At 32.5% G+C, this 17,125-nt stretch overlaps 1 protein-coding gene and 1 pseudogene across 1 annotated transcript; both read left to right on the top strand.

Annotated features, from left to right (window-relative positions):
* The first annotated feature begins 970 nt into the window (after positions 1–970).
* On the top strand, positions 971–2,180 carry LOC130247089 (forkhead box protein Q1-like). The gene is made up of 3 exons (XM_056480275.1): positions 971–1,258; positions 1,339–1,434; positions 1,532–2,180. The coding sequence occupies exons 1-3, from the start codon at positions 1,106–1,108 to the stop codon at positions 2,084–2,086; spliced, it is 804 nt and encodes a 267-aa protein (XP_056336250.1). The 5' UTR covers positions 971–1,105; the 3' UTR covers positions 2,087–2,180.
* Positions 2,181–5,224: 3,044 nt separating this feature from the next.
* On the top strand, positions 5,225–6,294 carry LOC130246952 (uncharacterized; annotated as a pseudogene).
* Positions 6,295–17,125: the final 10,831 nt, after the last annotated feature.

Raw genomic sequence — 17,125 nt, 5'->3', positions numbered from 1 at the left:
TAAATAGTTAGAATTGCACTTTATTTTTGTTATATATTTCTTCATTTGATTGTAATGTTTTGTGTAATTATCATAGTCTAAAATGCATTATAAATCTGAAGACATTTTTCTCATGCAAAAAAAAAAAAAAAAGAAATGGGACATTCTAAAACACAATGTAAATACCTAAACATCAACCAGAAAAAAACCCAAATTTCTGTCCAACTTTACTTGTAATTAATTATAACGACTGTAAAAAGAATGAGTCTCAATTCCATAGTTAAAGTGAAGAACATGGAGCATTTTCTCCCCCATTGAAGTCTATTATATGTGACTAAATATGATCCATATCACATGACAAAACACATAAATGGCCGAAAAGTGTTTACCGCGAAGTGAGCGAAATATTTTTCCACCAACGACTTTTCTAATTGCATTGTAGGCAACTTAGATCGTTTATTTTGGGTGATAATCGTTACATTTACAGTAATTCTACATTTTAATAATTCGCCTATTTGGAAACAGTATAAGACGACGGGGTGAACTATCTGGGTATAGGAACAAGGCCTACTATTTATATTAATAATCTAAATAGTTCCTTCATATATATTATTTTTAAGAATGTGTGGAAATAGTTTGGACATTTAAGAATCAGGGACTTGCTCTGGATGAGGTATATATAGGCGTAGTTTTTTTCATTTAAAATGACAGAAGATGGTATACACGCAGTATCAATATTTCGGATATTTAAAAAAAAAAAAGACTATGCAGAAACAAGTTTTCAATAAGATTTATTTTGTAACTATTATTAAAGCAATGTGTGTTTAAGATTGCAACGTTATTCAAACTATAATAGACTCCTTTGTTTACTTGATCTTTTACTCCACCTGAAGCTCATTACAAGCAAGTCGTCTTCCACAAGTACAAAATACTTCTTTTAAATCAACAAATAGCCTCATTCTTTTTGTTTAGCCTTAAAAACAACCGCTATTAACACCTCGTTTTCCTGAATTCCATTCAATGGTGGCCTCATTAACACTCGTAGACCCACTGAAAGACATAGTCTGGACATAAATGGAGCCCTTTTTTCTCAGTCTTTATTCTTAGTTTGGATCTGGAGCTCATCATGACTAACGGAGAGACCGCAGAGTTCAGCAGTTTTCTGGCGCAGTCCAGTAGAGCTCCGAGGAGATTGAAGCAGTGCGCGGCAGGAACATACACCGGACTTATTGCCTATGCAATTCAAGAATCACCAGACAAGAAGCTCACGTTCAAACAGGTAAATCTGCGAAATCTACTACTGTTTCCTAAATTTCACTTTTCTGTAAACTTGGCTAACGTTTTCATTTGTTTGTGTAGATAATGACGAAGCTGGAACCATACGTGTTTGGAGAAAAAAGAAGCTTTGAGAACAACATCAGAGTCTGTCTGTCCGCAAAAAAGTGTTTTGTGAAGGTGAGTTTATCAAATTTAACCTTTAATTGTATGGAGGCAACGAAATGCAAGTCTTACAAGTATAATAAACCATTTCGTTTTTTATGTGTGTGTTCAGGTGCCAGTCGATCCAGATTGTCCAAATCCTAAAAAGAATTTCTGGAAAGTGGACGAGAGTTGCATTACTCCAAAAATGTTTCAACGACATTTCAAATATATCATGCACATGTGTTCTGACACAGACGTTCAAGTACAACGGATACATAAATGTGAAGATAATTCATCTGTTCATGAGACACTCGTGCCAGTCTGCAAGGTCACTGAAAACAAAAGCGAAGTCAAGTTTACAGGCCCGTTTTCCATTGAATCTTTGCTAAAGAGTGACTATGAAGTGAAACGCATGCGCAGCACGCAGATGGAGGAACATCCACACTACAGAGAAGCGCGGTGTGCAGCGACCAAGAGAAAACACCTGTATGCCGCAGTGGAGTGTTTTTACCCCGTTTCAGCAGAAGAGAACCACTTAGTCTCGGCGAAAAGGCCTCGACTATCTCCAGGACCTCAGTTTGGACTGACTTTCCCTCAGCAGATCAAATACGATCACCGTGTTCTCTTCAGCTCTCCTTTAATGTTTGATAAGAGATATGTGAGCTGTGAGAAACACCAAATGTAAAGAGTTGAAATGGCACTTTTTAGATGTTGTTCACCTTTTTTCTCTCTTTTTATTTTTTTTAAAATAAAATTGTCTCCGTTGGCCTGTATTTGATTGTGATGCCATTAAGTCAAATAAACCTGAGACATTTTTTCTAATGCCAAATGCAAGTGAACATTATATTTCTCTTCTTTGTCCCATACACTTTTTTTTGCAGTTAAGAACAAATTATAGCATCTAACTAAAAGTAATTATTGATTGTTCGTATTTAAATTTTACATCGTCTGTTTTTAGGCCTACCTAAATTATTAAAATAAAAATTCTCATAACTGTACAGTTTAGTCCACGTAAGACGCATCATACAAAAAGAAGTTCCTCTGCTTTTCACAAAATTTCCACACATTCTCCTCATTCACAAAAATAAAGATACGAATATTGCACATAATGAGAAATGTATTATATCATCAAACTTTTTGCCTGATTTCTAAACGAGGTAGCCTAACAAAGTTGTTTTAGACGATGCGCCATTCAATCATTCTTAACCATTTTGTTTAAAATACACAACAAATTAAAATAAATGGCGCGTTTAGCTCAAAAAGTTAATAAAGTTGCTTGTTGATGTTTATCTTCTCTGTATAAGGAGGTTTAGACAGATTTGGTGGATCACTCCTCATGTGAACTGTAAATATGTCACGCACGATTATCACTATAAACAGCTACTGAACGATCTAAATTGAATAGCACAATTAGAGAAGCTGTTAGAGAAAGATTATGTGCAGCTGGGCATCGCTCTCAACTAAATACGATTTACCTATATGTGCTCTGTTTGTATTTGATATTGTTATTGTCTTACTCGTTTGTGCTCACAGAACCAGGGCCCAGTTTTTTCCCAAAAAATTAATCTAGATCAAATTGATTTATATTTGGAAATCCCATGTTCCGCTATCCAGGATTAACTTATATATCCTACTTTTGTGACAGTTTTTTTAAAAGTAACATTGGGTTAGATCACTGCGATAAATACCAAATTTCAGGATTACAGGACTTACCAAATACTGTTTACCAGAGCTTATTGGAACCAACCGTGTAGCCTATGGCTTAGCAAAGAACAAATGGTAAGTAAAATACCAGTGGCCACAAACAGTCGTTTTTTTTATTTTAATGGTTAGAAACAGAAAAACTGTAATCAACAAACATTTTATATTTTTTAGGTTGTTCTAATACAACGTTACTTTGATATTATTTTGTTGTTGTTATTTACCATATCTCATGTGACATGCTTTATATAGGCTTCAAATATGAAGGAATTTATATATCATCATGAGTAACCATTACGTTTGTGATTATTTACTTAAAAAAATAAAAGTTTATTTTATTCGGTTCAAATCACAACTGAGTCCACACTTCTGATGGGATCCTAATAATAATGTTTTTTTTTTTGGATCAAATAGATCCCAATCTGAGTTCAAAGTTTTGAATAACCCAAAGGGCAGGTTTGATCTAAATCAAATAAGATTGGATTACATGCATGGTCTTAACTTACAAAATGCCTCTGCTACTTTTGAAAAACCCATTTCCAAGATTTGCTCCAATCTGTGATCTAAAATCCCACTGGGTTACTTTTAAAAAACTGGGCCCTGAAGATTACACAGATTTCAGTTAATTAATACATTTATGACAAATCCTTTAGGTTAGGCTTAATATAGGCCTAAGATATACATGGCTGTTTTAAGTTAATCAGGTAAATCCAAGATAGATATTATTATAGATGTCTTGAATGCGCATTTGATCTTTCTATTCATTGGAGAATTCTGAAAAATATGATTATGGTTTCCACAAAAATATTAAACTTTTAAACTGTTCGTTTCCTGAACACCAAGTTGTCACATTATAATTATTTCTAAAGTATACTTAAAGCTTGTGCTAGCTGATATTTTGAAATAATAGCTAATATAGCAAAAGATTCTAATTTTTACCTTTTTTTTACGGCTGATGTTTAAGTTTAGTTGAGTTTTATTTCGTAAATAACAATAAAAATATAGTTGTAGATTTTTCAATCTAATAACCACCAATTATTATTTTTCTAACTGCAAAAAAATCGTTATACGGTTTTTTTTGTCAGTTAATGGCCGTTAAATTACAGCAATTTACTCTAAGATAACGTACGTTAAATTACAGAAATTTACCGGAAATCTAAATTTAAGAAAATTTCTGTAATTTAACATCCATTATTTTGCAGTAAATTTCTGTAATGTAACTGCAGTTACGGAATTTCTTTTACAGTGTAGGCTTTGCCCTTCAAGATTGTTTGGTAGTCCTAAAAATTATACTGACTGAATTCGTTAAACATTGGAAATGTGTGTGGTCATTTTTTTTATTGAAAAGGACCCATTCAGCCCTACTTTCTCAGTTGAATCTGAATTTCACGATCTGAATCTCCGGTTTTGAATTTTAGAGTTCTGAATTTCTTCATCTTTAAAACTTGAAACTGTGAACTCAGTTTGAAAATGCGTCTATAAGTCTGACTTAAAAAATTGAGTTGTCTTAAATTTTAGATGTTCAATATTCAAAATTAATGGCATAAAATTTCAGATTTATTAAATTACAATTGTCAATAATTCAAAATAACACAATTCAAACTCAGATTGTTTTGGCATATTGTCAGCTTCATAGTATTATGGTCTATTACTTGCAACTGTACAACTTTAAAGCATTAACAGAATGATACACCAACACCGTCACCATTAACGGTTATATGCGACCATGTTTAATTTGTCCAACATGAATAAAATTAAAATGAACATTTTATTTTTCTTAGGCTCATGTGTTACACAATTTCGCTTTTAATGTGATGAATTAACGCAATCTCACGGCAGTTCGTAACTTTTTGATTTTCCTCGTGAGATCAGGCTGGATGAATAGGTTCTCTTCATCCAAAAATGACTGAACATAAGGTGGCTGAGAAAATGCCTATTTTAGAAATTTTCAGATTGCACTTTTGCATGTGAACTCTTCATGTTCCCATTTTTAGCTACCATATATTATAGAGTACAAAATACTAGGTAAACTAACAAGTATTTCAATATCCTTGTTTAACCAGGTCTGTTTTGAGGTGGGCTATCCATAAGAAACCGCTCGCCGTTAACACCTCGTTTATGAATGGCATTTATTAATGGTCTCATTAACACTTGTAGACCCACTGAAAGAAACAACCTGGACATAAATGGAGCCTGTTTTTGTCTCAGTCTTCATTCTGAGTTTGGATCTGGAGCTCATCATGACTAACGGAGAGACCCAGTTCAGCAGTTTTCTGGCGCAGTCCAGTAGCGCTCCGAAGAGATTGAAGCAGTGCGCGGCAGGAACATACACCGGACTTATTGCCTATGCAATTCAAGAATCACCAGACAAGAAGCTCACATTCAAACAGGTAAATCTGCAAACTCCACTGCTGAGTCTTAAGTTTTACTTTTCTGTAAACTTAGCTAACGTTTTCATTTGTTTGTGCAGATAATGACGAAGCTGGAACCATACGTGTTTGGAGAAAAAAGGAGCATTGAGAACAACATCAGAGTCTGTCTGTCGTCTAACAAGTGTTTTGTGAAGGTGTTTATTAAAGATAATCTGTTTATAATTTATTTTTTACCATGGTAACGATTTGCAAAGTATGCTATTTGTTACTAAATGATACTAAACTTTTTTTGTTTTGTTTTTGTGTTCAGGTGCCAGTCGATCTAGATTATCCAAATCCTAAAAAGAATTTCTGGAAAGTGGACGAAAATGGCATTACTCCAAAAATGTTTCGACGACATTTCAAATACATCATGCACATGTTTCCTGGCCTTATGGCACATGAAGATAATTCATGCGTCAATGAGACACTCGTGCCAGTCTGCAAGGTCACTGAAAATAAAAGCGAAGTCAAGTTTACAGGCCCGTTTTCCATTGAATCTTTGCTAAAGAGTGACCATGAAACGAAACGCATGCACAGCACGCAGATGGAGGAACATGCACACTACAGAGAAGCGCAGTGTGCAGCGACCAAGCGAAAACACCTGTATGACGCAGTGGAGTGTTTTTACCCTGTTTCAGCAGAAGGGTACCACTTAGTCTCGGCGAAAAGGCCTCGACTATCTTCAGGACCTCAGTCTTTCCCTCAGCACATCAAATATGATAACCGTGCTCTCTTCAGCTCTCCTCTAATGTTCGATACGAGATTTGTGACCTGGTGAACAACAAGAAAGATCTTATGTACATAGTTGAAATTGCACTTTTTTTGTTCACTTTTTTTTTTAAATAAAAACATTTTCTTCATATTTGACTAGTTTGATTAATGCTAATTATCATTAACAAATTAACAGAATAACAAAATATTTTTCGATTACACGTTGTTGTTGTGTGACAAATTGAGAACAAAAATAGCCACTACACCCATATGACATAGCTCACAATGCAGCCCCAAACTACTAATTGATTGTAATTTAAAAATATTTATAAATTACAATAATAACTGTTTATTTAAATAAACTTTTTATAGTTCACGGCAATTCATGACACTGTAGAATTCGAAATTCGGGTATATAATTTATAATATTTATTATAATACATAATATATAATTATTAAATGTGCTAATATTATATATTAAATATCCGTATTAAAAGTACATATAGGTATTATAAATGTATAAGAAGTTTTAAATATATGTTTTTTTTGCTCTGGTCTTGCAATAGAATCTAGATAGAACGATAGAACCATAGTAAAGTGAAAATGTAGTTGACACCACATAATTAAATTTAATTTATATTTAGAGCTTAAAATGTGAATGAAATAATAAACTAATAAACTCTAAGTCTACCATAACATAATCTTCAATTTCTAAAGAATTTTGTGGCATAAAACATTAGGTATGGACTAACTTATTTGAAAATGTAAAAATGAATAGATGAATAAATAAATAAATAAAAAATTGAATGCCTAAAAGCATTTTAATTAAATGAAAGGTGATCTAACCAATACAAGTTATATTAAAAACGATTTAGGAAAGAAAAAACATTTGAAAATGCATCATATTAATAATAGTAATAATAATGCATGTCACATTGTTTTTAATAGTATAGCTCATCCCAACATCTTTATCTACTCAGCCTTGTTTTAGTCTCTTTATTCTATTAAACACAAAGATAAAGATAAGATATTCAAAATAAGATATTTTGAAAAAGCTTATAACCTGTATCCTACCAATGACTTATGGAAAAAACTGTGGAAGTCAATGGTTTGCAACATTTTTTAAAATGTCTTCTTTTGTGCTCAAGTCAATGGTTACAGGTTTCCAACATTCGTCAAAATATCTTCTTAACTGGTTTGGAACAAGTCAGTGGTGAGTAAATGGTGACAGATATTCACAGCTTGATAAAGTGAGATCTCAGTATGCAGTGCTTTCACGTGCATTAGCATTAACATGTTTGTCCTCGTCAAGAAAAACAGGCAAATTACCTTAATCGGTGGTTAGCACATCATCTAAGATTTACACATCTAGAGTCGTCGATTTCCCGTTAAAACCGGTTTGCTTTGCAAAACTTTTCATCTTTTCTATAACTGCGATGTGGCGTCTCTCTTAAATTTTTGATATATTAGAGACATGTTATTTGGGTAAAGAAGCGTTAATTACAGGCTCTCTTAAAAAGTTGTCATTTGCTCTTATTCACACACAGAAAAACATTCGAGTATGTTGTTAATTTTCACATCTTACAATGTGAATATTGGTCAATAAACTTCTGTTTATGAAGTGTATAACAAAATGCAATTTATTTTTTATTAAAAATGAAAACTTTGAAAAAGAGTTTATTGAAAATTAATAACAAAAAAAAGACTTGATGTAAGAATTAATGGAGGAGATTGTTTTCTGGTACTGATCCCCCGCTGTAATCGATGATTGTGTCCCAATATTTTATTATATTTTTGTACTACTATATTATATTTTGTTTTATTTTATTTATTTTCACTTGTTATATTTTTGTTTTTGCACTTATTGTAAGGGTCTTGGATATAGTTTGTGTCTGAATGTGTATTAATACTTCGTGTAATGTTTCAATGCTTATAATAATAATGGGTTATTTTCACTTTTACCACAGGGAGGCAGTAAAACGTTAAAGTTAGAAATTCACGTAAACTAGACCAATTAAAAAATTGATTTAGTTATTTTATATATACATAATCATAGGGCTAATTGGCATAATCAAAGCTGAAAATTACTCAAAATTGTTTCGCTTTATGTTTTTTGTCCTGTGTTTTAGGATTGTGGATACCGTTTTGAAATTTCAAACACTTTTAAAAACAAAACCACTCACTCGAGTCTGGAAAAACAAGCTGGCTGCACTTTTACGTGTCCGAGTAAAATGCATATACGTTTGCTTGAGTACATTTAATGAGCAGCAAGTGTCGTTGACACCTACAATTTAATGGGGCATGTATTGATTCTAACGTGACTAGTCTGAAATAGATTACAATCTTTACAAAAAATCTGATTCTAAGTTTTTTAGTTATATTTCTTTTATTACATAACTCAGAGATATGAAGTACTATAAACTTTTAAAATATGCTAGATAACTAGATAAACCTTTTAATAATGTTTGAAAATAAAAACGCAAAATAATTTCTGTGTTAGTATAGGTTATTTGTAAGTGTAACGAGAACCAACCCCACACATTCACAAAACAGTTTTCACATGCATTAGCATTAACATAATCTTTGTCCTCGTCAAGAAAAACAGCTCGATCAGTTTAATCGATGATTAGCACATCATCCAATATAAATGTCACATTTAGATACGTTTATTTCCAGTTAAAACCTGTTTGCATTGTGCTGTAAGGTTTATTTTCACATTTGCCACAGGGAGGCAGTAATGCTAAAGTCAATTAAAGAACATTGATTTATTTATTAACGACATAGGCTTAAAACGTGATTATTTATTTATTTACCACAGACCTAAAGAGGTTTTAAATCCTTTTTAAGAACACGAACCCCAATCTGAGCATCCTCGTGCAAGAGACTCCCATCTTAAAAGTTTAGATGCATAAAAATATACTCGATACTGTTAAAATTGACTGTGGTTTTGTTATAATTAAAATGTATACTATTTACAATTGTGCCTTTATTAAAAGTTTAGTTTGTTTACATTTTATTAATAATTTAATTAATTTGTATTTTTTTTGGAGTTATTCAACTTTTAATCATTATTGTTCAGATTTATTTATTGTGATGTTATTCATAATTTTGTATTATTTCATAATGAATGTAGTATTTTAATCCAGTTTTTATTTTGTAGTAAAAGTAAAAGTTATTTTTATTTTTTTTTATTTTTTTGGATACTTTATTTTATTGGATACTTATTTGATTAATTATAATTTTTAATAACAAATTATATCTATGAATGTTGTCCCAATGTTCGTGTGGGTTTCCAGGTGCTCCCGTTTCCCCCACAGCCCAAACACATGCGCTAAATTGGGTAAACTAAATTGTCTCTAGTGTAGTGTACCTGGAAGAGCATCTGCTGCGTAAAACAAATGCTGTATAAGTCAGCGGTTCATTCCGCTGTTGTGACCCTAGATTAATAAATGGACTAAGCCGAAAAGAAAATGAATTAAATTATTTCTAAAAATGAAAAAATGTAATCTTTGGCATTGTTAAATATTTTGGGTAATTTCCTCTCTAGGTTTCATATTAACTAGCTATAGCAACCTTTTTAACCTATATAAACCATTTATCCAAATTTCTATCTTTAAGGTGCACAACACCATGATTCTTTACCAGCCATTCAAATAACACAATCATTATATAAATATACATTTCTAAAAATAAATCTAATTCCCTAAAAAAATATATAACAATTTGGACTAGGAAAGGGACAGTAAATACACCAGACTAAAACAGTACTTCTAGTACTATAGAGATGCTATAGGACCTTTGACATTAATGCACACTTATACTTTCAATTTGATGCTGCGACTATCATGCAATATTGCAGGCTACCTCCATTCTCACGCTTAAATAAAGAAGACAATTGAGTACACAGGTCTGAGCTGTTCTTGATGGTAATTATAGCCATTGAAAATGTTCTCTGCTCCTCTGGTATTCCGGTGCTCTTGTGTTTGAAGTAGCATATGCAGATATAACACCACCATAAAACTAATATGCACATTAAACACAGGTAATGTCTTAGCTACATGATCTAATATTTTCTCAGATTCTTTAAAGTGTCAGATATCTGGAGCTTCCTGATTTATTAGTAAAGGGTGATAGCCTCACCAGTTTGTGACACTTCAATGATCCATCTGACAGACATGGACTAAAGAAAAGGCTTTGAATACACTATTAGGTTGCGTGCAGGATTCTTTTTTCCCTTATTTTCCTTGCTATTAGCTAAATCAGATTTTTATAAATGAATCTATATCCCAATCAAAAAAGTGTGTGCAAACAACTGAGATAGATCATTTTTGTTGTTTATGATTAAGCAAGATTCAATGAACCAAATAAACTGAATATAAATATCTAATATAAGACATTTATTAGTTGTAAGTCAGTAGTAGTCATACATATTTTAAGTGATGGTTTCAAAGGGCGCTAGGATGAATACTGTCTCATTTAAAAAAAATTGAAGGCTCCTCCAAATGTAGGCTCAAAATATGTCGTTTGTTTCCCAGGTAATATGGGATACAACCAGTGGATCTTTTGCGGCCTCGAACATCCCAAGATTCATTGCATGCTGATAATGGCAAGATGTTTTAAAAGAAAACTCTGGATTAAAAGTAGAAATTATATTTTATTTTACTTGGACATTTAAAACACATGTAAAAAAACAACAAAACGAGTATGACATGTCTTACTAAAAAGTGATTTCATAGTTTTCATTTTTATGCGTACATGTATGGATAAAAGGAAATATATTTCCTGCGTTCGTAAACCTTGCTTTGCCTTTAGATCGCTTAAAATAAGTTTTAAAATCCCTTTGAAAAAAAAGTCATTACAAGTTATGGTTGCTAGATGAGTCCTCTGTTTAGGCTAGATTGTCTTATTTCAAAATGCTTGGTTCGGCTTGTGTGGACTTCGAAGGACTCAGCTTTGAAGTCTCCATCCTTTGAAGGATGCAGCCTCTGAAATGAGACACAGCTAATGGTTAAAGGGTTTTGCCCATTGCTCTTTGCAGTACCTCTCAAGCTCTATCAGGATGGATGGGAAGCGATGGTGAACAGCCATTTTCAGATCCCTCCAGAGATGTTCAATAGGATTTGGGTCTGGGCTCTGGCTGGGCCACTCAAGGACATTTCCCCAAGTTGTTGTAAATCATCTGAACTTTCAGAGCAGCAGAATTTTTTTGGAACCTTCTCCAGCCTGTGCCTCGAGACAATTCTGTCTTGGAGGCCTACAGACTATTCCTTTGTCTTCATGGTTGGTTTGTGCTTTGACATTCACTGTCAACCCTGGGACCTTATATAGACAGGTATATGCCTTTTCAAGTCATGTCCAATCAACTGAATTTACCACAGGTGAACTCCAATTAAGCTGCTGAAACAACTCAAGAATGACCGGTGAAAACAGAATGTACCTGAGCTCAATTTAGAGCTTCACGGCAAAGGCTGTGAATACTTAGGTACATGTGATTTTTCAGGTTTTTTATTTTTTATAAATTTGCAACATTTTCAAAAACTATTTTTTCACATTGTCATTAAGGTGTAACATAACAATAAGGCTGTAACATAACAAAATGTGGAAAAAGTGAAGCGCTATGAATACTTTCCGGATGCACTGTATATACACAGTCAAAAGTTTGGGTTTAGTTTTTTTTATCCATGTTTAAAAAAATATATTATTGTGTTCATCAAGGCAGCATTTATTAAATGTTAAAAAAAATATTGAATATTTATTAAAATTTTAAATAAATGCTTTCTTATTGTATGAAGTTTGAGATAAAATTATTATTCCAGTCGTTATTGCTTTTATTACTATTACCATTAAAATTAATAATAATAATAATAATAATTAATATTAGAGAGATTTCTAAAGGATTGTGTGACTCTGAAGACTGGAGTAATACAGCTGAAAATTCATCTTTAAAATCCCTGGAATAAATTCTTAAATAAATTATAAACTACTTTTGAACAGTTTTTTTTAAAGTGCAATAACATTTCACAATTTTACAATTTGTACTGTGTTGTTTAATAAATAAATGCACCCTTGGTGAGCAGGATAAGCTTATTTTAAAATGTTGGACAGTAATGCATGTAAATTTGTGAACTACCCAGGCAAAAAGAAATATTGCCTAGGATTCAGTGGTTTCAGCATGCCACCAAAAGAAAGGCAACATATTGCCTGTATAGAGCATTTTGAGGGATGTAAACAAAAACAATGCTCCCAACATACTTCTTATTTTACATTTTTTCATTTCTAAAGCTTCTGAGAATCCAAAAAGAGCCACATGTTGATAAATAATGTTATGATAGCTGTTTTAACATTGAGTTATAATTGATTATTACAGTTATGAAATAGTTTGGTAACAAGCAGGAAATGTTCATGGGCCAATGTCATGACCACATGAAATGGCCTAGACAGAGAGATCCACAGGGACCATTAAAGTTTCTATTAAAACCAATACAATGCTTATTATAAACATAACCCACTACAAATGTTATGAGGGTTTCTATTGATTACTTGCTTTTAAATACTGCAGCTGCTGTGTATGGAGTGTAAGTAGCCTTTACCCATAACTTGCTGACTGTTGACATACCTTTGTTTATGTTTTGTGAGAGGTGCTCCAAATTCGTGGCCTAAAGGATATGGAAAGAACAGATACTTTCCCTCAGCTTCAGTCTCTTCGCCAGTCACCTAATTGACAACTATGACACCTAACTGAAAACTAAATACACTACATATTCAATACTGCCTACCTGCCTTTATATTTTACGACGCGATTCCTTGAAATGGGAGCATCATATTGGGGTCTTGTTTGGAAACAGTTTGAAAGCTTCTGTTTCAAGGTAAGATCAACGGTCGTTTAACAAGATAACTGTGCGTCATTCTGTGACATTTCCTAAACATTATAATTCATCTAGATACACTTTCATAACATAAATTCGCCGGTCATTGACACTATGATCTTATATTTCACGACCACCAACTGAACGACAGCACGGTAGGAAGATAAACAAACTTATGACGCTCCGATGCGATGAGCCCCGCCTATCATAGACGCAGTCACGTTGGCCACGTCTGCTTGACTACGTGAGGTCATTCACGTTAGAGACGCATACGTTGGTGCAGGTAGGAATGGTTGATTAGTAAACATTTTTATTCATTGAATGGTTTCCACATCTCATGGGTAAACCAAGGGCTTAAATATGAGGTACATCATATTAACCATGTGATGGAAGATGTATAAATTCACAAAAACTTTCTGTGAAAACTTCAAAACATTTAGGCTAGATTTACAGCATAATTTGAGGTTCATGACAATTTATTTACAAATTATTCAACTTAAATGAGTTTATTTTTTTCTGTTGAACACAAAATATGAATTTGAATGGGCTAAATGATAACAGATTTTCCATGTTTGGGTAAACAATGGCTTAAAGTCCCCATGAAATCAAAACAGACATAAAAAAAAAAAAGATTTAATAAAAGATTTATCAGCGCACATCCCTATTTTCTAGGTTTATTTTTATTTAATTATTTTCATGAATCATGTGTCCTCATTATTATGACCTTTAAAACAAATTATTTTCCTCCATCTTGCCTAATCTTCTCTGATGATGTTTTTATAGGGTGGGGCAATCTGTCACTCAGATGAGATTGACCAATAGCAAAACCACAACAATCAACTCTCAATGGACATAACCAAGTCCTGCTTTACACACATAAGTGCAAATAAGTTTCATACATCATTCAAAATAGCATATGAATAGAGATAATACTGATTTTTTTACTCGTGTTTATTTATTGCATACAGGATCACAAAGATGTTAAATTATATACAGAGCATAACATTTGTATTGTCAAAATATTTTCAGATAAAGACTTGACCTTTCTTTAGAAAATAAGTTAACTCGAGTTCATGGTAATCTGGTCATGTGCCTGTTTTGATGCTGAGAGCATGTTGTGTGAACAGGAGAGTGAAAAAATCACCCAAAGTCTTATGACTGGTGATAAGGTCAGTATAGGTGGATAAAATGATTAACAGAGAGATTGCCCTAGCGAGGCAGCGGTGTCCATTATCTACTTCAGCGACGGAGTAATTATTACCACCGCCTTTGGCTCAGGTTTCCCAAAAAAAGGTGTACTTTTTTCCTCTTTATTTGCTCAACCTGCAAACTAAGAAACTTTAAATCTTTCTGTCAGTATTGTTCTGAGCTTCGCAGACAGCACTGCGAGTTGCACTGTAAGTTGATGCTTCCATCATGGGATGTGTTAAGCGCTCTGTTTCGGGCTCAGCCAAACCTGTCCAGCTGTGACAGATGAACCAAAAGGTGAATTGTTTGAATTGTTTTTCCAGAAATTCTAAACCCAGTTTTCCTGTTTCCCGTAATATCAATATCTCTGGCCCTCCTGCGGTGAAGTGATCCTGTTTATCTCCCTGACTAAAAAATGCATTCAAGGGAATACAATAGGTATTAGGTATGTTGTTAATTTATGCATGACAGCAATAATTAGCATCATTCTAGACTGCTGTTATTTGTTAAGCAGTATTTCAAACCTAAAGCTTAAATCTGGACAAGATGGTTGCTGGTAACCTTGTAGTGTCGCCTTCGGCATGTTGTTAGTGAATGAGTTTAGGTCCTGTTTTAAAGGTTATTTTAATGGAAAACAAAACAAAGTCAGGTCAGAGCAATTTTCCACTTCAGTAATTGGTTGCATCTTATCAGCAGAGGCAGTGACCTGTGGCAGGAATGCTACCATGTAGCCAGGTCATAGAAAAGTGGGCACTGTGAAGCAGGAGGGTGTTTTCAAGTAGGTGATCCCATCCAGGTCTTCCGTATTAGTTGAAAACAGCTCGGATATGATAAAACCTAGGAAAACAATCCACCTTCACCAACTGGTGAAGATGAAGCTGTGAAAACAATTCACGCAGAGGGGTTTATTTGGCCGGGGAACAGCCCTGGGAGTGTCTGAATAAAACTTGTATGAGAACAAAGAATCAACTTTGATATAAAACATCTTCTCAAAAAACAATGCCTAAACATATTGGAGTCTACATTAAATTACGTTTGCAACGCTCATTTTATTTAAATAAAGCAAATTAAAATCAAGTCAAGTGTCTGCTTTAATGTCTCAAATAACTTTTGTAAAATAAAATATCAATATATGAGTGAAATAGTGTAACAGAAATATTTAAATCAAAATAACAAGACTTTCTGATATACACTGTTAACTGATATACACTCTTAAGTTACTGAATGTCAGCAGTTCGCCAGTAACTTACTGTAAATTAATTACAGCAAAACACTGTATTTACATTTACAGCACCATTTATCTTACATCTATTTACATTTATAAATACGTTTATATATGTAAAAAAATAAAATATATATATATATATATATATATATATATATATATATATATATATATATATATAGTTACATATATAAACGTATTTATAAGTATATATATATATATATATATATATATATATATATATATATATATATATATATATATATATATATATATATATATATATATATATATATATATATATATATATATATATATATATTGTATATCTTTACAATGAATTAAACTTTACAATACATCTTTAAAATACAGTAACAGACTACATAACTATCCTACAATAAAATACAGTTCATATTACAGTAAAATACGGTGTAATTTACAAAAATCGTTAATACTACTGAATGGCATTTTGTTAATGTCTCCTGTAAATCACAGAAAAAAGAATGATAGTAAATCTTTTTTATTTGATGAAACATGCACATTCTAAAAAAATCCCTTTTAGTTAAATACATGAAAAATTTCTGTAATATCACAGTTGTCAGAAAGCAGTCCATCTAGACCAAACACAGTGAAGGATTATGCCCTCAATTTTATGGCTAAGTTATTGAGTAACTTTATCATCTTGAGCATCAAAGTGAAATCAGCAGTAGAGTGCCATTATAATTGTTGTTCCAGCGACAAATGTTGATAAACTGATCGAAGATCATATACTACAACAACCTCTGTCAGAAATGACCTCTAAAAATGCCTGTGCCACCAATGAATAGTTAGCGAAAACTCCCACACAGCTGATAGATGACATAGCTTAATGTGTTTTGTAAATATAAAAGCATTGTTTGGGGTACGTTTTCTATTCTTTGCAAACCCGTTTGTTTATATTGTCCATTTATGAGTTGCTCTTTGTGCTGTTCCACAACCCACGTTAATACATAATCCATAATACTTTGATCACGCTGGCAGGAGTTTGTGTTGGCACATCATTACCTAGTTCATCATTTATTGAACACCGCCATTACCTAATTCTACAACTTGTTTATTTCATTGTCTGTGAATGAAATATCACATTAGTTTTTTTATCTGCATATTAATACTTTCAATATTTTAACAGCCCTTATAAATAGTATTTATTACTATTGTGTAACTTTTAAGATCTCCTATTATCCTTTTTAGTAAATCAGTAATTCGTGACATTGAACTGACTGCAGCGTTCTCACTTTAAGCCAAATATCAAATTCCCTGACTTTCACTGATTAAAAGCTTATTTTCTTTGACATCTAATTAATCTGAAAACTGCTGTTGTTTAAACAGGCTGCTGTTGTGCTTATATATTAATAATATAATAATAAAATAATGTTAAAATATAAAAATTACTTTTAAAATGGTTTTTAGCTTGAATATAATTTTGCATGACTTTAATAGGTATTTAAGAACAACAATAGATAATTTACCTCAGATTATGAAAAAAAAAACTTGGCTGTGAAGTGCTCCCTTCACCAAACTTGATACAACTCGATAGGAGTTTTAGTTTGGTGACTTAATTTGACTTAATCATAATAATA

The sequence above is a fragment of the Danio aesculapii genome, chromosome 19, assembly GCF_903798145.1.
Source record: "Danio aesculapii chromosome 19, fDanAes4.1, whole genome shotgun sequence".
NCBI lineage: Eukaryota > Metazoa > Chordata > Actinopteri > Cypriniformes > Danionidae > Danio > Danio aesculapii.
Note: the sequence above shows the minus strand (reverse complement) of the source record. Positions and strands in the feature narration are given on the sequence as shown.

Coding starts and splice junctions, on each gene's coding strand:
- LOC130247089 (XM_056480275.1), top strand. CDS start 1,106: ATGACTAACGGAGAGACCGCAGAGTTCAGCAGTTTTCTGGCGCAGTCC. Junction 1,259..1,338: donor AGAAGCTCACGTTCAAACAG/GTAAATCTGCGA, acceptor TTGTTTGTGTAG/ATAATGACGAAGCTGGAACC. Junction 1,435..1,531: donor CAAAAAAGTGTTTTGTGAAG/GTGAGTTTATCA, acceptor GTGTGTGTTCAG/GTGCCAGTCGATCCAGATTG.